Source organism: Argopecten irradians, chromosome 12 (genome assembly GCF_041381155.1).
Source record: "Argopecten irradians isolate NY chromosome 12, Ai_NY, whole genome shotgun sequence".
Taxonomy (NCBI): Eukaryota; Metazoa; Mollusca; class Bivalvia; order Pectinida; family Pectinidae; genus Argopecten; species Argopecten irradians.
The window spans coordinates 11,745,722-11,766,517 of NC_091145.1; the positions used below are offsets into that span (position 1 = coordinate 11,745,722).

The 20,796-nt window shown below is 32.3% G+C and overlaps 1 protein-coding gene across 7 annotated transcripts; it reads left to right on the plus strand.

The window, feature by feature from the left end:
* The first annotated feature begins 1,930 nt into the window (after nt 1–1,930).
* Nucleotides 1,931–20,458, plus strand: LOC138336248 (UPF0430 protein CG31712-like). Of its 7 annotated transcripts, none has more exons than XM_069285655.1 (12): nt 1,931–2,032; nt 3,981–4,043; nt 6,006–6,113; nt 8,525–8,572; nt 9,421–9,468; nt 10,217–10,288; nt 11,093–11,161; nt 13,103–13,174; nt 13,743–13,775; nt 15,735–16,367; nt 17,852–17,906; nt 18,817–20,458. In XM_069285655.1, the coding sequence occupies exons 2-11, from the start codon at nt 3,999–4,001 to the stop codon at nt 17,882–17,884; spliced, it is 1,161 nt and encodes a 386-aa protein (XP_069141756.1). In that variant the 5' UTR covers nt 1,931–2,032; nt 3,981–3,998; the 3' UTR covers nt 17,885–17,906; nt 18,817–20,458. The 7 variants fall into 7 exon arrangements, with proteins under 7 accessions (XP_069141756.1, XP_069141757.1, XP_069141754.1 ...); XM_069285656.1 differs by having other exon boundaries at nt 1,932–2,017; XM_069285653.1 differs by lacking the exon at nt 1,931–2,032 and adding an exon at nt 3,006–3,790 and having other exon boundaries at nt 17,855–17,906.
* Nucleotides 20,459–20,796: the final 338 nt, after the last annotated feature.

Below are 20,796 nucleotides of genomic sequence, written 5' to 3' on the forward strand. Positions count from 1 at the left end.
ATGCAACACTTAAAATTGTGAAAATTTTTATATATCTTGGTGTAATATTTAATTACAATGGACACTTTTTAAAAGCAAAAGTTCGACTTATGGATCAAGCGCAAAAATCCCTTTTGCATTAAAAAAAAAAAAATCGTAGCCAGGCTATTCCAATTGACTTACAATTAAAGATTTTTGATTCTGTATAGTTGAGCCAATTCAGGCTCTTGTATATGGCTCGGAAGTCTGTTGGTTAGAAAACTTAAAGAAACTAGAACAAGTGCATTTGAAATTTTGTAAAAGGATATTGAGAGTGAGATCTAGCACTCCTAATTTCATGGTATATGGAGAACTTGGTCGGTTTCCATTGGAATTAAATATCAAACTTCGAATGGCTCGTTTTGGAATAAATTGTTAAGTAATGATGAACACTTAAGTAGTATTTTAATAAAATTAGCTCTTTGTCTACAAGAAAATTGAACGCATTCCTTCAAGCGGATAAGCAAAATTAAGAGTATATTTGATGAAACTGGTTTTTCATATATATTTGATAATAAAGTTATCATGCCTAAGATGTTTTTTCAAACATTATTTAAAACAAAGGTCCAAGACCAGTTCATCCAAAACTGGTTTTCTGATGCCCACAACTCATCGAGAGGACAATTCTATTTAATTTTTAAAACTGAATTTAAATTTGAGAAGTATTTGACAATATTGTCCGAAAATAACAGATTGCAAATAACCAAAATACCGCTACCTGTAATTTAAAGTTCCCCAATGAAACAGGCAGATGGCGAAATATTCCTAAAGAAGATAGACTTTGTAATATGTGCTTGGAACATGATGGAAATGAGTTTCATTATTTGTTTGTTTGTAATAATGCTGTTGTCCAAAATGTGCAAAGAAAGAATATTCCAAACTACTTCCGAATTAACCCAAATGATAATAAGATGAAAGGTTTGATATCAGTTTGTAATAAGAGAGTCCTAAACGGACTCTTCCTTTTTCTTAAAAAACTTAATCATCTACTATTATCGTAATAATGATGCTACTATAAAATCAAAATATTTTGATTTATTTTTTTCCTTATTGAACCATGAATGAAATATTTATACTTTGTGTTTCGTACATGTAAATGTAAAAATGTTGAGAGTAATTGCTATATAGTAATGTCTTAATGTTATGTACATATACTTGTCCATCCTGTCATGCCTATATACATGTATTTGTATTTGTTTTATCCCTCATGTTACACATTATAATGTGTCTGGGTGTAAAATAATTGAATCGTTGAATCGTAAACAGAAATGCATCGATGACAACATTGTACTAAATTTTGTTTGGTTTTGATTGGTTTAACGTGAGGAAATGCTGGTGGAAAAGCCAGAGTACCCGTAGAAAAAACACCAACCAGAGGTCAGTATCTGTTAACTACACCTTCAAAGCCCTAATCCCCGTGCCGTATACCTGTCTCCTGAATTATAACCTGAGCCGCTTATGTACATAATTTTATCAAACAGACCTTAAAATCAATATTGAAAATAAAATAAGAATCAATTATGAAAATAAAATAAAATAAAATAAAATAAAATTGAATTAACTTAAATTAATTTAAACTACGTTAAGTTAAACTAAGTTAAAATAAAAGCTAAAAACATCCCTAGCGATATACATACCAGTGAATAACTTTTACTAATAACTTTCTCTTTAAAAAAGTAACAATATCTAATAGATTTATGCATAATAGTAGTAATATTATTTATTTTACCATCATTGTGGTTTTTTTTAATCATTCATATTCTTGCTTTAAAAGAAACAGCTTAAATGTGTGTTGTTTAGACTTTTTTAAAAATAGAAAAACCTTGAATTGACTTGGGCAGCGTGCATCTTGTAGCGGTTCTGAGACCGAAGGGAAGTAACTCTATCTGTATTAATCAGAATGACCTAGCTTATAGGTGTCGCTGGCGTTGCCTGCAGTAGAAGATAGACCTAGGACTGCAGAACTCGAAGCCGTCTTTGTTCTCGATATCTCGAAAGGGCATGTAGCATTGCAGTGTGTAATTCAATGCTTAATAATTTACTTATAACTTCAGATTTTGCATGTAACTTTTTTAAAAATTGAAGCTTTACTGGACGTCTGTTGTTTTATTTTGAATTATGCAGCCATGTACATGTGCAGAAAATGGACGTATGTGCTCGATCAATTTCGGTGTTTATATTCTTGATTTACTGTTATAAATCCATTTCATAAACAGATATATTTCACTAATAGACCTTGTTATGTACGATATTATTTTATGGCGAATTAATAATGATACTTTCATTGTATACCGCTGTTTATAAAATTTGAAAATTTACAAAGATATAATTGTCTCCCTTTAATAACTTAAACGATTTTTTTTTGTAATTTATGGATCGAGTTGAACACCAGAAAAAATTGCATAGGCCTTAAAAAGTAATATTTTTTTTCTGTAACAGCTCATACTTTTGGTATAATTTTACTTTGTGTATTTTTGAGAAAACTATCCAGTTTCCAATTAATATGTATTTATTTATTATAATAATTATTTATTCTAGCAAACGCATGTATTTTCTTTAGTATTTTGGTAACAAATTAATTAGATCAGTTTAACTATACAGAAAAATAGTGATATTTTAAAAATGACATAGGCATATCAGGAAAATTATTATGAGTTCGAAGGAAGGACTGTTTTATTTTCATAATAAAATGGATGAAAATAAATTGTAATGTAAATTTTACAAGATCACCGTAAAAATTCAAATGAAATTGAAAAAAATATATAATTATAGTTTCTTTAATGTTCTACTAAATTATCAATCTGGCTTTCTGATTTTGTGTTTCTTTTCGGTCTTAATACCTCTATGAACATTGAAATTTTAAAATGCATAAAATATTAGTAAATTCTAATTATGCTGTCGAAAAAAAAGATATATATATATGTTGATACTGTGTGCTCCTATAAAATTTTAATTCATTATTCTTGAATAAGAAATAAACAAAATAGTTTTACAAAATTAAAGACAGTACATAATTTATTATTTCTGAAAAAATAAACTTCCAAAGATGTAATTTAAAAAATTGTTACCAATAGTAACACTTTAAAGTTAAACACATATACATACCCCGTAATTGTCATTGTAACTTGCAGTGTCGTCCATGTTGTAAATGTGCACTACTTGCATGCCCATTGCACATATATGTCTGCTTCCCTCAAAGATAAATTTAGCTTATATAAATAATAAAAACATGAATGGTATGGAACCCCACTTACCCTGATGGTGCAGAGATACTGACTATATAGTGGATATTTCAATAATTAATATTTTTACCGAGACTTTTAAATATATAAACATAATTAGTTTTGTTTAAAATAACAGACATTATGTTTATTGGCTAACAGAACAGTCTAAAAGTGCTACGGTCAGTTCTATAGCATATTTTGCCATGAAAATTTGTTTAATTTGCACAAATATTGCCCAATCACTGTCGTGAATGAATTTATCTGTAAAGTGACGTAATCCAAGGTTATCAGTACACATTACATGTACATGTATTCTAGCTGTAAATAATGTGCTCATGCAATTACAACATGCATACAATGCATCAACAAGCGGCCATAAATTAGCTATATATCATTTGTTCAAGTTATGTACATAGTATATTATATCTTTCTTGATGGAAGAGACTTGAGAGATGTAAAAATGTACAAGATGTCTTACACAAGAGTATTATACCGTAGAAGATTTTTGAAGCAGTCCACAATTTGAGGAAGACCGTTCCAGTTGCATGGTTAGAGAAAATTGAAAGAAGAAAAATTTAATTTTAAAGATTCTTTACTGGTAATTAATCGTATAATTAATATGCATATATATATATATATATATAAGGCATTTGAATTTACATGTAACTGTGTTTGTTTAAATATGATTGGATCACTGACATGCATTTTCATTGTAAATGTAACTGTGTTTGTTTACAGGCTGCCACTAAGAGAGTTATGGCTACAAAAGTGAAGATCGAAGATAATTACACACCAGCTGATGTAAGTCAATGTCTAAATCGAGTGCTCAAGATATACTAATTTTTGGAGGTGTTGGTAATTGTACTCGCACTTTTGAATGGAAGGGGTACAATCATTCTTAGAGATGCCTAATTGTTTATTTCTATCTTTTCCAAAATTTTCTTAAACACTGTTGAAATTTTCATTTCCTACTTTTATCATACAAAAATTCCCAATTTTCACCAGGTGGCAATTTCCCATATACCAAACAAAAATACTGGGGTACATCCCTTACAACTCTTGTGCGAACCCAAAACTTAAAAGAGATATTTCACTGAAAGTTTTGTGGTTATATCATAAAGTAATCGATGATTAACTAGCAATTGTGCAAATATCTAACTGAAACAAGAGCAGAGTTGATGCAGATTCTTTTAGGGGTAATTTGTACACATTCATACATTTTTTATGGGTAATTAACAGCTTTTCTAATGGGTATTTTACCTGTGTACTCATCTTAACTGGAGCACTGCAGATATATTCTAAAAGCATTGAAGGTCTTCACCATGAAAATTAACATCATGTGGTGTTACTGTGAACAAATACACATTATGTAGAACAGGAAAATTATACATTCCTGTTTGAGTGTCCTTTAGAAAGAATTAAACTGTATGTAGTCTAAGCTTGATAACCAGTTCCAAATCTTAACTTTTTCCGCACCGTTGTTGACTATAGTTAACAGGATTTTAGCGTCCCTCTAGATATTTATTTTGTCCACTATATCCAAATTCACATTCTTTTCTTCACAATAAATCAAATTCAAATTTTCAATACAGTGGTATATGAAAAGTATTTAAGTTCAAATTAAACTTTCTGGATGCTAACTAGATATTTATTTTGTCAATGTACTGGTATATCGTTTTTATGACAGAACAAGATACATCAAACAGAAGTTATTATCATAAACAAAAGGGCAGTTTATATTATTGCACCTTTGCTCCAGATAGCAATATAAATTCTTGATGTAAGGCTTTAGATAATATTACTAAGTAATAAAAATTGATATGAATAATAACTGATCGCATTATATTAACCTTTAACATTTTAATTAATAAATGAAATAGCTGGATTTTTCACAAAGACTTTCGCAGGCGAGCAGGGCTTTTTCTAGGGGCTTTTATTGGCCGATAATGGGCCACATTCCCAATAGAATTTATTTCAGATTTATACTAAATTCCCCAAAAATGTACAGTTTACTCCCTGAAATTTCCATCCCAATTTGCCAATTTCTTTCCCAAAATAAGTAAAAGTCCCCTTCCCAATTAAATGATAAAAAAACACCCTGGCGAGACTAATAACTAATTCTGGTGCTAAATCCGGAAAGACTGCAAAATCATTTATAAATATGGCTATGAGTCCTGGGCCATAGACTCATAAAATTGTACCATGGAATTCCAGAATTATTTAAATTTTACATAGAGGAACCCATTGCTTTGAACAAATTAACTGAAATTGTCCCATAGTTTTCAGAACTGCAAAGTATATGGAAAGAGTTAATGTGGCTTACCTTAGAACCATGCACGGATAGATCAGTAAATTTATGGACTATATTATTTTTCTTACCACTATTACTTCTTGCGTATCTTCATGAGCTTTCCTTAATTTTGGCCCTATTGACTCCTGACCCACCTCCTGTGTGTGATTTAGTGTGGCATCATGTATTGACCAATACAAATTTGCAGAAGAATAGATTATCATGATCAGTGGAGCTTGTACATGGTGTTGAATTAGGTATCTGTGTAGTTTATACTGTGATATATATCGTCCCACGGTTTATCATTGCAGCACTAGGTTTTACTGGCAAAAAGAACTGGGTAACACCTGACATTGAAACCAAGGTGGTATATGCACCCATACTGTAAAATTACTTTTGGGTATGTCATTTATCAATGATAATGAAATAAATCATAACTTATTTATAATGTATGTTTTGATTGACATGCACAGATGAAGGAGAAACAAGAAGTAGGAACAAATACATCAGAGAGTGATATATCTATGTGTACTGCTGTAAAGAGGAAACGTGGACGTCCTAGAAAGGAGGAGGCAAAGACAGTAAGAATTCTAGAGTTATTTACTTGTAAAGGTCTTTTACTAATGGATACTTATTTTATTGAAATGTACTTCAGAATGCTTTTCTAAAGTTTGTTTACAAGCATTGATTTCTCTAAAGTTTGCAAACAATTTGTTTTCATAACCAGATGATATCAAAATATATGGTGACAATGTTTTCATAACCAGATGATATCAAAATGTATGGTGACAAAGTTTTCTTAACCAGATGATATCAAAATGTATGGTGACAATGTTTTCTTAACCAGATGATATCAAAATGTATGGTGACAAAAAACTGACAATGTTGCTGAATTTTTTTTTTTAGTTTATTTGATAAAATAAAAATGAGTTTTAATGTATTTCAAATGTGTGTTCAAGTACAAACATTTTTAGGTCACCTAAGACAAAGTCTCAAGTGACCTATTCTAATCGTCTTTTGTCCTTCGTGGTGCGTCGTCCGTCGAATGTCTGTAAACAATTTACATTTTCGACTTCTTCTCCAAAACCGCTGAAGCAATTTCAATGAAATTTTGTACAAACCTTCTAAGGCAAAAGACCAATTAAAATTGTGAATGATACAATCCCCAGCCCCCACCCCAAGCGGGCTGTGGGAGGGGCCAAAAGGGGTGAAATTGTCTCAAATTTCAAAAATCTTCTTCTCCACTCACAGATGTGGTAGAATTAAATACTCTTCATAGATAGAAAGGTTTCAAGGCCCTCTACAAAAATTTTGAATTACAGTATATGACCCTGGGGTTTCAGGTTTCCCAATGGGGAAGGGTTAAGTTTACTGTTGATTATGTAGTGAAAACAGGTTTTGGAGCATTATTTGGTCATTTATAGGAAATAAGTCAAATGTTGACAGAATTATCCCTATGAGATGGCCATTGAATCCTATTAACAAATTTTCTATGACTGACCTCCAGGGGCCTTAGGGGCAGAGCAAAGAGGGGTCAAATAGGCTAAAACTTCACAAATCTTCTTCTGAAATTCTGGAACCGGTAGAATCAAATACTCTTCATAGATGGAAAGGTCTTAAGGTCCTTTACAAAAATTATGAATTATATGACCCTGTGGTCTCATGTTTCTCCCTGAGGAGGGGGTCAAGTTTACTATAGTTTATGAACGTTATTTGCTTAATTTTCATATGAAATTTGTCACACTGGTTTAGAATTGAAAGTCTGAGATAGCATTTTATCATCATATCCATATTGGTCCTGGCCAACCCCAAAGGGCCTTAGGGGCCAGGCCAAAAAGGATCAAATTTTCTTCTGAATTCACAGATTTGATGAAACCAGATTGATACTTTCTATAGATTGGACGGTCTTAAGGCCCTTTACAAAAATTATGAATTTCATGACCCTGTGATCTCAGATTTTCCCCTGGGGAGGGGGACAAATTTACTACAATTTATATAGTAAAAAACACATTTAGGAACATTATTTTCTTACTTTTAATATCCAAATTGGTCCTAACTGATCTCCAGAAACCAGAGAGCGGGGTCGAAATGGCTAAAATTTTACAAATATTAATCTGAATTCACAAATATGAATATTCATAGATTAAAATGTGAAATTAATGAAATCACTGACGGACTTCTAGTTTGGTTTTGTTGTTTAACGTTGGCAAAGCAAATTGAAATTTTCAGCATTTTAAGGTTCGGGAACATAATACACTAACTATCAAAATGAAAACCATTTGAATCATTTGAATTTGAACCAACTTTGCAATGCTCTTTCTGTATCAGCACTCAGGTGACCGTCAAGGCCTCGTGTTGGTATGCATGATTGTCTAGTATACATGTACATACATTGTAATGTACACATGTTTTACACCTAGTTGAAAGATGATGATCATCAATTGTTACCATTGTAAAATTAAGTAATACTTGAATGATATTGGTTTGTGAATGTTTTTACAGACCACACCATCAGATAGACCTAGCAGCCAGCCAACAATTAAGACACATGTAAGTTATGCTTTATTAAATTACAATAATACTTCGGTTTGATAAGTTAAAGGGCCACTACCTTTCCGAAACGGTTTTTATTTTTTTTAAATAGGAATGTAAAACAAATCAATAATTTTGTAGAGTCGCAGAAGTTATTAACTATACGTATACTAGCACACTTATCATCACCTCCAGAACTGTTTAGTTAGAATAAATAAAATGTTAATTTTCATAACGCGGGTCGTTTTTTTGATTTGAACCAACTTTGCAATGCTCTTTCTGTATCAGCACTCAGGTGACTGCCATCAGGTGACTGCCAAGGCATCTTGTTGGTATGCATGATTGTCTAGTATACATGTACATACATTGTAATGTACACATGTTTTACAGAAAGATGATTATCATCAATTGTATAATTGAGTAATACTTGAATGATATTGGTTTGTGAATGTTTTTACAGACCACACCATCAGATAGACCTAGCAGCCAGCCAAGAAGTAAGACACCTGTAAGTTATGCTTTATTAAATTACAATAATACTTCGGTTTGATAAGTTAAAGCAGCTAGGGTAATTTATTAGTCAGGGTTTTTACCAGGAATTTTGGGCCTTAAAGCAAAAATAGGGAAAATATCAGCAGTGTTTTTTTTTCAAAAATTGGAAAAATATCATCAGCATCATTTCAACTAAATGAAATTTCTTCACAATTTTGTTGCAATAAGTTGTGATATAAAAATAGTAGGCATAGCTGTTTCTTTTGATAATTTTGTGATACTCTTTATATTTTACACGAAATTAATTAATGATGTCATTGATATATAATACATCATTTGGGGTTTTAACTTAATTGTAATGTGACTGTGAAAATACTGACTGAATATTTAGGAACGTACAGAGCTATTTTTGGATTGGGAATGAGGAGTCTACCCGGACCCTATAAATTAAGGTATCGCAAAATACCCTGACTGAGTATACCCGTATAGTTGTGATCAAAATAAATAACTTTGAAGTACCGGTAAGTAATTGTGAGATGCTTTTGTTTGTTCCCCATTATGTATATGGTATCACAAAGAGATAAAATAAAACGTGCAATAGTCTCTCAAAACACACAAACACAAAAGTCATGCTGAGAACTTAGTAAAGAAATTAAGCAATACGAACAATTCTCTTTCTGTATCAGCACTCAGGTGACCGTCAAGACCTCCTGTTGGTATGCATGATTGTCTAGTATACATGTACATACATTGTAATGTACACATGTTTTACACCTAGTTGAAAGATGATGATCATCAATTGTAACTTACCATTGTATAATTAAGTAATAATTGAATGATTTTGGTTTGTGAATGTTTTTACAGACCACACCATCAGATAGACCTAGCAGCCAGCCAACAATTAAGACACCTGTAAGTAATATTTTAATGCTTTATTAAATTAAAATAAAGCTTCAGTTTGATAAGTTAAAGCAGCTAGGGTCATTTATTAGTCAGGGTTTTTACCAGGAATTTTGGGCCTTAAAGCAAAAATAGGGAAAATATCAGCAGTGTTTTTTTTTCAAAAATTGGAAAAATATCATCAGCATCATTTCAACTAAATGAAATTTCTTCACAATTTTGTTGTTGTGATATAAAATTAGTAGGCATAGCTGTTTCTTTCAATAATTTTGTGATATTCTTTATATTTTACAAGAAATTAATTAATGATGTCATTGGTATAATACACCATTTGGGGCTTTAACTTAATTCTAATGTGATTGTGAAAATACTGACTGAATTTAGGAACGTACAGAGCTATTTAATATTTGGATAGGGAATGAGGAGTCTACCCGGACCCTATAAATTAAGGTCTTGCAAAAACCCTGACTGTGTATCAAGTAGTTGTGATCTAAATGAATAACTTTGAAGTAAGAAATTGTGAGATGCTTTTGTTTGTTCCCCATTATGTATATGGTATCACAAAGAGATATAATAAAACATGCAAAAGTCTCCCATGCTGACAACTTTGTAAAGAAACAAAGCAATATGAACCCCCCCCCCCTCCTCCCCACCTCACACCACACCACATGCAAAAGAAAATGAAATAAAAGAAACCAAATATAATTTTATTACAGTTTCTAACTGGTGTATTGATGATTCCTTTCTTTGTACTGAATAGGACAGCGAGGCTGACGATGGTGTAACACATTCTCCGTCACCGAGAAAGAGAGGGAGGCCATCTTTAGGAACTGTAAGTTTATAGATAGACACAACCATTTTAGAATATTCAAATGATTCCATTGATTACAACATAACTCAAAAAATTGGAAGTATTGTGCTGGGCGTATATCAAATGAGAAAAAAAAAATCAGCGTTTTACAATTTATACTTAATTATCATTTAGTGATGTGAAGGACGCAGTTCTCTGATTCATACACATTTTCACAATGCAAATCTTTTTAGAAAACTTAAAATCTTACATAAAGACAACCTCAGAAAGACTGAATCTATGTGAATTCATCCTCGATACTCCAGGGGTTCCGATCACTTTCGTGACTATTCATAGTAAAATTGAAGGCAACAGAATAGAACAGGTAATTAGTCATTTGTTACATTATAACGGTACACTGTGGTTGACTGTGTGGCTTAGATGTTAGGCGTCGCTCTCTCTGTAGTCTTCAAAGGAAATCTTTGCTAGCCTGTGATTGTCAAATGTTTTCCGCTGAGCTGAATTTCACTATGAGATAGTCCAGGGTGTAGAGATCGTAAGTGATCGGAAGCCTGGAGTATCGAGATGATGTGAATTATGTTAAGAAATTGTTGATTTCACGTGATAACTTGAGACAGGATTGATGGATTTTCATGAAACATAAAATATAGCTTATGGAGACACACAGCTTGGAATTAATATTGGGTTGAAATGTCAACAGAAAGGACACTTACTAGAAAAAGGCTAAGGTCAAACTAGAAAAAGGCTAAGGTCAATGTGATAACATTTTGGAGCTGGAAAGGAACATTGCTTCAGTAATAACTCTCGGATTGCTTGTTATTGTAGAAAACTACTGAAGATAATGACACAAAATCTCCGACACCTAGAAAACGAGGAAGGCCGTCTCTAGCATCTGTAAGTTTTTGACATATAATATATGTTTAGCTATTACCTACGGTTGAATTTTTATTAGGTCACCTGAGACGAAGTCTCAAGTGACTTATTCTAATCGCCTTTTGTCCGTCATCGTCCGTCGTGTGTTCGTAAACAATTTACATTTTCAACTTCTTCTCAAAAACTGCTGAAGCAATTTCAATGAAATTTTGCACAGACCTTCTAAGGCATAAGGCCAATCAAAATTGTGAATTATATGACCCCCATCCCCCAGGGGGCTGTGGGAGGGGGCCAAAAGGGGTAAAATTGAATAAAATTTCAAAAATCTTTTTCTCCACTCACAGATGTGGTAGAATCAAATACACTTCAGAGATAGAAAGGTCTCAAGGCCCCCTACAAAAAGTGTGAATTATATGACCCTGGGGTCGCAGGTTTCCCAATGGGGAGGGGGTTAAGTTTACTATAGTTTATATAGTGAAAACACATTTTGGAGCATTATTTGGTCATTTAAAATAGAAAATTAGTCAAATGTTGTCAGAATTATCCCATGAGATGGCCATTGAATCCTATTAACAAATTTTCCATGACTGACCCCAAGGGGCCTTAGTGGCGGGGCCAAAAGGGGTCAAATAGGCTAAAACTTTCAAAAATCTTCTTCTGAAATTCTGGACTGGTAGAATCAAATACTCTTCATAGATGGAAAGGTCTTAAGGTCCTTTACAAAATTGTGAATTATAAGAAACTAAGGTCTCATTTTTCCCCCTTGGGAGGGGTCAAGTTTACTATAGTTTATATAGGAAAAACACGTTTATGAACGTTATTTCTTTAATTTTCATTGGAAATGAGACAAACTGGGTTAGAATTTTTAGCTTGAAATAGCATTTTATCGTCACATCCATATTGGTCCTGGCCAACCCCCAGGGGCCTTAGGGGCGGGGCCAAAAGGGATCAAATAGGCTAAAACTTAAAAAATCTTCTTCTGAATTCACAGGTTTGATGGAGCTAAATAATCTTCATAGATTAAAAAAGTAAAATTTATAAAATCACTGACACTGACTGACTTCTAGTTTGGTTTTATTGTTTAATGTTGACAAAGCAAATTGGAATTTTAGGCATAAGGTTTGGTAACATAATACACTAACTATCAAAATGAAAAACAAAAAATAAAAATTCTAATACGAAGGTTCAACTTTAAAGCTTATTCTAGTTCTTAAATACTTTTTACAGATTTGAACCAACTTTGCAATGCTCTTTCTGTATCTGACAGCACCCAGGCCTCAAGGCCTCTTGGGCCTCTTGTTATAAATGCAACACTATTGCTGTTGGTGGAAAATACTATTGTGATAGTTTAACTGTTGCAGACTATCGTTTCAATAGTATCACACAGGTTTTGTATTCTAAAGTATCTTATTCTGAATTCAAGTATAGGCATTAAGCTGCAATATACCATCCGTCTAAAGCAGTTTTGATTTAGAATTACTTCCCTTTACTTGCAAGCATCAGAAGCAATTCAAACATACTGATGATTGCTGTTGACAAAAGTGACGTTTTACCATTAACTGTTAGTATGTTACCACATTAGAACTCTGAGACAGTATGAGTACTTCATTTTAATCCAAATTATAGAAAAATAACTGTCTGACTACTAAAGTAACAATAGATAGTTTGGCATACTATCGACAATTGTTATTGAATTTGCCATCAATTGATCAATGTAAGAGGCATACAATTGCTGTATGTCAATAGTCTGATGTATTGTTACACCTTTAGGTACAGGGACTCATTAATTTGCTGTTTCACTTGTATTAGATGTAATATTTGTTTTTCTTAATAAAGTACTGATTTCTTGTGAATGTTCTATACAATCGCTCTGATTTTGACAAATTTTCTTTGAAAGCATTTATGCCTGAGACGACGATTAGATTAGAATTTCATCATATGTGTGTATTTTGTTGATTCTAGTTACAAGGAAATAAAACCAAAAGTGTGGGGGTCCAGATGTCAAATCAGCCAAGAAAACGAGGAAGACCGCTTGTAAGTCCTAGTGGTCAACATAGACATTATTGACAATGAAAGCTTTAAAGGTCCTGTTGTATTTATTATATTGATAATGTCATATATGTATATAGTTAGTTATTCTGTAATTCCTGTTTCAATAATGTAGTTCTGACAACATTTAGTTGTTATACCCCCGCAATAAAGTAAAGGGGTATACTGGAAATGGGTTGCCACCTGTCTGTGTCTGTCTGTCTTAGACACAACTTTATCCAGCGAACTCCTCTTTTAACCATTTGACAGATTTTGATATAATTTGACATAAAAGGGAGTTGAGTAAATTATAAAGGGTTCTGCAATGTCATGTGTTTACAAGTGTGACATTTTACTTTTTGGAGAAAACAGTGTAAATTGAGATCTCAAAATAATGACATCACAATGGATACATAACCACAAGGGAGCTTACTCTGAAATATGCAAAAAGGAATAATAGGTCAACCAACTTTAAAAAATGTCACAAAATCTGACACACATGTAGGTAACTTGAATTTTTATTTCAACTTTAATTTTTTTTTTTAATTAATTACCATCCTTCTGTTATTTTTAGGGATCAACCAACAAGAATAAAGCTAATGATGTGGTAAGTATGAGTGAGGCGCTCATTCATTTAACAATGAAGAATGAATGAATGTACCAGCCTTCTATGCTATGCGGATGGGTACGAATTGTTTCCCTTGTGTGCTAGTGGAGCACTGCCACAGCGAATCACTCGTGCAAACATTTCTAGGCTATTCATAGGTTTCCAAATATTTCATGCTTATAGATACATGTATATATCATATTTCCATAAAACCCACATGACATTCATTAATAATATCTCTTAACACTTACAGGAAGTCAATTTCAAATTAACAATCCGTAAAATATCTCTTAACACTTACAGGCTGTCAATTTCAAATTAACAATCCGTAGAATTGATATAAATTTTATTTTCAAAAGAATGTCATCTTTATATGCTAAACAAATATTATCTGACTATCTATAATAGCCATTTTAAAAAATTGCTTTGCTCTACTAGCAGTAATAGGCACCATAGCTCCAAAGACAACACTATTTTCTGTCTTTTGAGCTAAAATATGTGATGTCATAATAGAAACATTGAAGTTGCATATTGCTTTGGAAAAATAATCCCTTGGAAAAATCAATGAAATTGTATGTGAACCTTATTTTCTGGACAATAAGTCGCCCGTGTGATAACTCTCAAAGGCCTTTAATGTATTTTTAGTTGCAAGTGTGCTCTCACACTATTATTTTCCTTGTCGGGTGTGGAGTCTGTGTACATCCGCTATGCACAGATTCCAACTGCGCAGGCAATTCCGAAAGTCAGTGTCTTATACCGTTTAATAGATTTTGTCGTGATTTAGTGACACTAATCTTTCAAAATTAACAGTTGATTCAGAAGATGATGGTGTGTACTATTAACGGTAAGCTTATAACTTATGTGACTCTACAAAATAATCAATCTTGTTTTACAATTTATATTCATGTTTCGTCCTCCATCCGCCGTGCGTAAACTTTTCACATTTTGAACTTCTGTTCAAGTACTACCCGTATGATTTGGCTGAAACTTGCATGAAATGATCCTGACATGGTCCTGACAAACTGTTGTTATTTTTCGGGTCGATACAAAATCCAAGATGGCCGCCATAGGTCTATCTTGAAAACACATTTTGAACTTCTTCTCAAATTCTACTGGTGTGATTTGGTTGAAACTTGCCAGAAATGATCCTGACATGGTCCCAACCAAGTGTTGTTATTTTGCGGGTCGATTCGAAATCCAAAATGGCCGTCCTAGCCGCCATCTTGAAAACACATTTTGAACTTCTTCTAAAGTTCTACCTGTGTGATTTGACTGAAACTTGGATGAAATGATCCTGACATGTTCCCGACAAAGCGTTATTAATTTTTTGGGTTGATTCATCTTACTGTTAAGGCCCTTGGGCCTCTTGATAAAAATTAAAAGCCGTTGGGGAAAGTTAGTGAACTTTTAATTAGACAGTTTATACTCATGATTAAAGTGAACAGTAGGACAAGGATGGCTAAAGTCGGTAAAAATGGTGTGAATGTATCCAGTATAATTTCTTATGAAATGGAAAAATAAAATCTCTCGTCAAAATCTGTCTGCGTACGAAGAAATTAATTTAAAGTATGGAAATTCTAAAACGTCCTCCCGGCTCACTATGTCCGTGGTTACATTTCCACGCAGCCTCGCTTTCAATGCTTTCAACTTTTCTTTACTTTAATGGTCAGAACTGGGAAACTAAGCAGAACTTGACCGTCGTATTAATATGCGAGAACTTTTGGAAGGCCAATGAACGCATTTAGACTGGTTTTCTTTGCCCGGCTTTTCACTTTAAACACCAGTCATTGTTCAAATAATGAGTATTGTTTATGCTCTGTCGGTGATGGGGCATCTTTAAAAGTATGTATAAAAATGCTCTTTTCAGGATTTATTTCATGGCATTTGTGTTTTAGTTGGTCATACATTAATTATTATTAATTATTTGTATCTTTTTATCTTTACTGGATTTTTTTTCAGATGCAATATAAGAAAAAATATATGAAGAAAGAGAAATACCGCCTGTTAGCTAAACAATTTAAATTGAGACGGGAAAATATCAAAAATGGTCCAATAAAGACGTTTTTGACGGTGAAACCTGTCAACAGAGAAAGCTCAGATGACAATTCAAAGTCGCCTGTGTACAACGTTATGCCTCAGAGAAAGAACAATGTACAAACTCCCAGACTTACCGAGTACCAGAGAAGTCTATTGCATGTGAACCACAGTAAAATATACATGAACTACGAAACAGATAATGAACCCGCTCTGGATGTTCTTCAAAAGAAGCTACTAGCCGTCAACACACAGCTTATAGACACAGAGGAACAGAAGTTAGAACTAGAGAAACGTATCATAATCTTCAAACAACGTAAGATAGAATTAGAACGCGAGTTATTGAATTATCAACCAAAGAGACGAGTGTTAACACGTGTTGAACAGATACCAGTGGTGGATCTGACCAATAAGGTACACAACGGTATCCATCAAGGAGCTAAAATTGAGGGATGGATGGCTCTCCCAGAAAGTGTGATCAAAGCATGCGTAGCGTCGTCATCATCTTCTTCATCGCCTAGTAATGTTAAATCTTCCCAAGTTGATCCAAATGATCAGGTTAGTAATTAAAAACATTATAATATTGAGCGCAGGATAAAACTAATATTTCGTTTTCGATTGAAAAACTTTTTTATTGTCTTTTTTTCGCAATATAGTATACAAAGACAAATACAAAAAAAAACACATCTCTTTCACTACTTTGAGTATTTATTTTGATTGCCTTGGTTTTAATCCCCAATGACCCCTTTTTTAACCAGCAATATGCAGATGAATAGGGTTGTAGGAATTTTTAATGATAAATAGTAATAAATTTTATAAAATAGTAATAAATTTTATAAAATATTACATTTTTGTTATGAAAATACTGGATTGCATTTACAATGTAAGTGTATCAATGCAAAAAGTAGTATTTATATTCACAAATTATTAATCTCCAGCCAGATTTGATAATAATCTCAAATTTAGATTTAACACATTTAGTCTGCCATTGCATAAGGTGGAGAACCTTTCAGAATTATAATAATTCTTAATATCTTCATTAACACTTTCAGCATACAACATATTGCCTTTTACACACTGTCTATAAATATAGTACTTAACAATCAGCATTTAATACTGTGTTTTGTGCTTGATATTGTTTACCTAGTTTGCCAAATAGTATTTCCTGTTTTGAAAAGTTTATATACACATTGACCTTTTCAAGAATATCCTATTTTCAATTTTGCTCCATAATTTATCAACTTGCTCACGTTCATAGAATATATGTAAGATAGTTTCCTCCCTCTGCTTACATGAAGTACATAATGGGTTGTCTAAAATATTAATTCTTGTTTAAAAAAACCAATTGCCTGAATATTCTATGGGTGATTCTATACTGGAACCACCCTAGAGTTATTAAAACATCTTTTGTTGTATTCAGAATAACATTTTGCAAGTTTTCACTTCAATTTCATTTATTATTATATCTAATATGTTTGACCATTCTACAATATATCTAGTTGTGTAATTCTTAAAATTAAAATATCATACATGTCTCTACAACTTTAATAGTTCTTATTTATAAGTTCCAGTATTAATGTAATTGGTATAAAAGGCTGAAAACTCTGTTCTGTGGGTAAAATTTTGAAATAGGAAATAAATATTAACTGGATGTCCAATCTGGTGACAAGATTATCGCTTGAATAAGTCAAAGATTTTCTAATTAATGGAATATTATTAATATTAAATTAAAAACCGTTTTTGAGACATCATTTAACATGTTTGCATTATAGAGAGGTCTTAATTGATTTTTTTTCTTCACAAAAACATGTTTATTCATGTTTCAATAAACATGTAAAATAATGTTTTTCTTTCACAGAAGGGCTCTCACACCAGGCCAATTTCCATATTTAAATTGGTTATTCTAATTTTGAGCACAAATTTTCACCACTTTCACATTAATGTCAGATATTTATTCATCATTTATACTCTTCATTACATCCCAACCATTCATATCCTTTCAAGATAGATTGATATATAAAAAATGGTGTATTTTATTTTAGAAGAAAGCCAAGAATATGACATCCAAAAACTAACAGCCAATGGAAGCAGAAATGAGTAAGTCTGTTTATACTTCTGTTCATCTTTGTCAGGCATTCAAAATTTCTCTGAATGTTCGTTGGTATTTTAATGGTTTAAAGGTATATAAAGTCTTTCATGTGTAGAAATATCCATGGTTAGCTGATTAAACAGTAATTCTGATATAAATGTATAAAAACAGCTTTTGTTGTCTTTATGATCGTGGCTTCATAGCACCCATGTATATAAAAAAATGTTTTTACACTGTAATTATTGTATAATATACAGTATACATGTACATGATGAACCCTAAGTTTTAACTATCTGTCACATGTAGTATCATCCTTGATTCTCCAGGGGCTACTATCACTGTCATTATATCCACCCCTGGACTATCCCATAGTAAAACTGAAGGTTCTGTCATACGTAGTGTGATAAATACTTGCACTGTTGATATTCTGTAACAAGTTCACTCAACAGCCTATAAATACTTAAAAAAAAAGATTGAGATGTAACTATAGCATTATTTTCCGCATAAATCCACAGCCATGTTACAAATATATGTCGTATAGCATCAAAAATAATGACAAAATAATTATAAAATGTTATAATCACCAAATGGTGGGGACTAATCGACGGTACATTGTACTTTACCCACATCATCTCAAAGTAGATGTGTTACGAAAGAATAAAGATTTTCCTCATATCAATAAGCGTTACTTCATGCTGGAAATCATTTATATGACTGATGTACTGGTGTTTCCTTACCTTAATTAGACAAATCTTTTAATCTATATGCCATTAACTGCTTTATTTGTCAAAGACATGGAGACATTAAATGACGAGCTTAAAAAATTTATCACAAACCTGAGCAATTGATATTGTCATAAAAATGGCTACTTTATCAAATGTTTAATCACCATTTACATTATTTATTTTTGTGATGCAGATGTGAACGCTGGCTATTTCTGGTCGTAGCTGAATGAGGACCTTCATTTCTAGCATGTATGTAGCATGGAAAAATACTAGAAGTTACGTAGTAATAGCAAACTACATGTACATGCTCCGAATGTTGAAATACAGGGACGTGTAAGGAATAGGTTTGTGAATTGAGAATCTTCGTGATATCAGTGCATTTTTTATGAACCTTCCACTTTGTCATTTAGCAACAAAATTATCTCATGAAGATAGTATCCTCCCATCATTACCATGACTTGCTTTTATACCTTGAGATTGCGCTGTTCAAATTTCCTTTTGTCTATCATCTGTCATCTTCTCAATTATCTTCTGTAAAAAAAAATGTGATTTTTCTGAAATTTAATCCAGATTCCTCTGGTCCATTTTCTTGTGTCCATTGCATTCTGAGACAAAGTAGATGGGAAAATCTTTAGTTTATGCTGGCTATCAAATCTTTTAATCCATGGGAGAGCAAGATAGACTTACCAGGGGGAAAAGATCGGTTTCATTTATATTGGCACCAAGATCCCTCCCAAATATCCTTTTTTTTGTTTAGTTTAAGTAATAAAATAAGTGTTCTCAATACTAGAAATCTTTCTGACAACATACAAATCATTTCAGATCTCAGATTTAATTCTTATTATAATTTTTTTTCTCCATCTTAAACACACAGATGAACACTTCTTGTGCCCGAATTCCGTCTTTGCATATTACAGACTTATCTTCCTATGCGAGTAAGTATCAATTGTGACGTCATTACTGTGTGATGAAAAATACATCAGCTTTTCTTTTTTGAGAAAAATATGACGCAATCAGTACCAACCCGCAAGGGCAGATAACACTAATATGCAAATACAGAATAAAAAGTTGGTTATATTCCTAGTCATTTCTTGTGTTCTAAAGCACATTATAATTTTTGTTAAATAATCACTATTTTCGTATAACAATTTGTTTTGAAACATATATTTCATAGTTTGTATATTTGATTATTTTATCATAATGACATTTTTACAATATTTTTATGGCTTTTGTAGTTCAAAATGATATCTTTTCCTAACAATTATCTCTTAATTATCTAAAGCTGACGTGCTGTAAACATTTGTTAATCAGATCATTAAAACGTTGACATGACATTGTGAATTTCAACCATTGTTTAAAGATGTTAATATTGTCTTATTGTTTATATAACAAATCCCTTGTTAGTATGTGTGATAAAGGAACGTTTTAGATTTTACTATTAAGATGTATTGTTGACTATATGCATTTGTATTATAATGTTTTATTGAATATAATACAACATGTAACTGTAATTTCTTTGAATTTTAAGCAGTATTGTTAATTGATCTATAGATCACTTTATTGTACGAACGGTTCGTCGAACCTTTATCAGAAATGATTTTTTTTTTTCAAATATAATCAATGCATTTTTCATCTCCTGTGGTGATAAATTTCGCTTTCTGAGTAATGACTTGTGTGATAAAGTTACAATTTGCCTGTTTATAAATTGTATATGTAAATTCAATTCAATTTATCTGGAATTGATTGATGAAAAAAACCACTGTACAAATTCTATAAGATCATGTTTTATTCACTGGAGACGCAAAAAAATAAAATAAATAAAAGGTATTACCTCATCTGGTGTCTTCATTTTGTACTTTTAACTATGTCTTTGCATATTACAGAGTTAGCTCCCTTGCGATTGGGTATCAATTGTTACGTCATTATTGTTTGAGCACGTCGTTTTCTTCGAAAAAATATGACGTTACGCTCGCAAACACAGGACGCCACAATCAATACCTACCGCAAGGGAATATAACTCTGTAATATGCAAATACAGAATACATGGGCTACTGTTAACCAACCTATTTTCACGTCGATTTATTTTCACAATTCATATTGCACTCGAAATAATATCGCGGCTATTAATTTTCGCGGGTTCTAACCGCCTGCGAATAATGAAAATAATTGCACT

Coding starts and splice junctions, on each gene's coding strand:
- LOC138336248 (XM_069285652.1), top strand. Junction 6,114..8,524: donor GAAAGGAGGAGGCAAAGACA/GTAAGAATTCTA, acceptor ATGTTTTTACAG/ACCACACCATCAGATAGACC. Junction 10,289..11,092: donor GGAGGCCATCTTTAGGAACT/GTAAGTTTATAG, acceptor TTGTTATTGTAG/AAAACTACTGAAGATAATGA.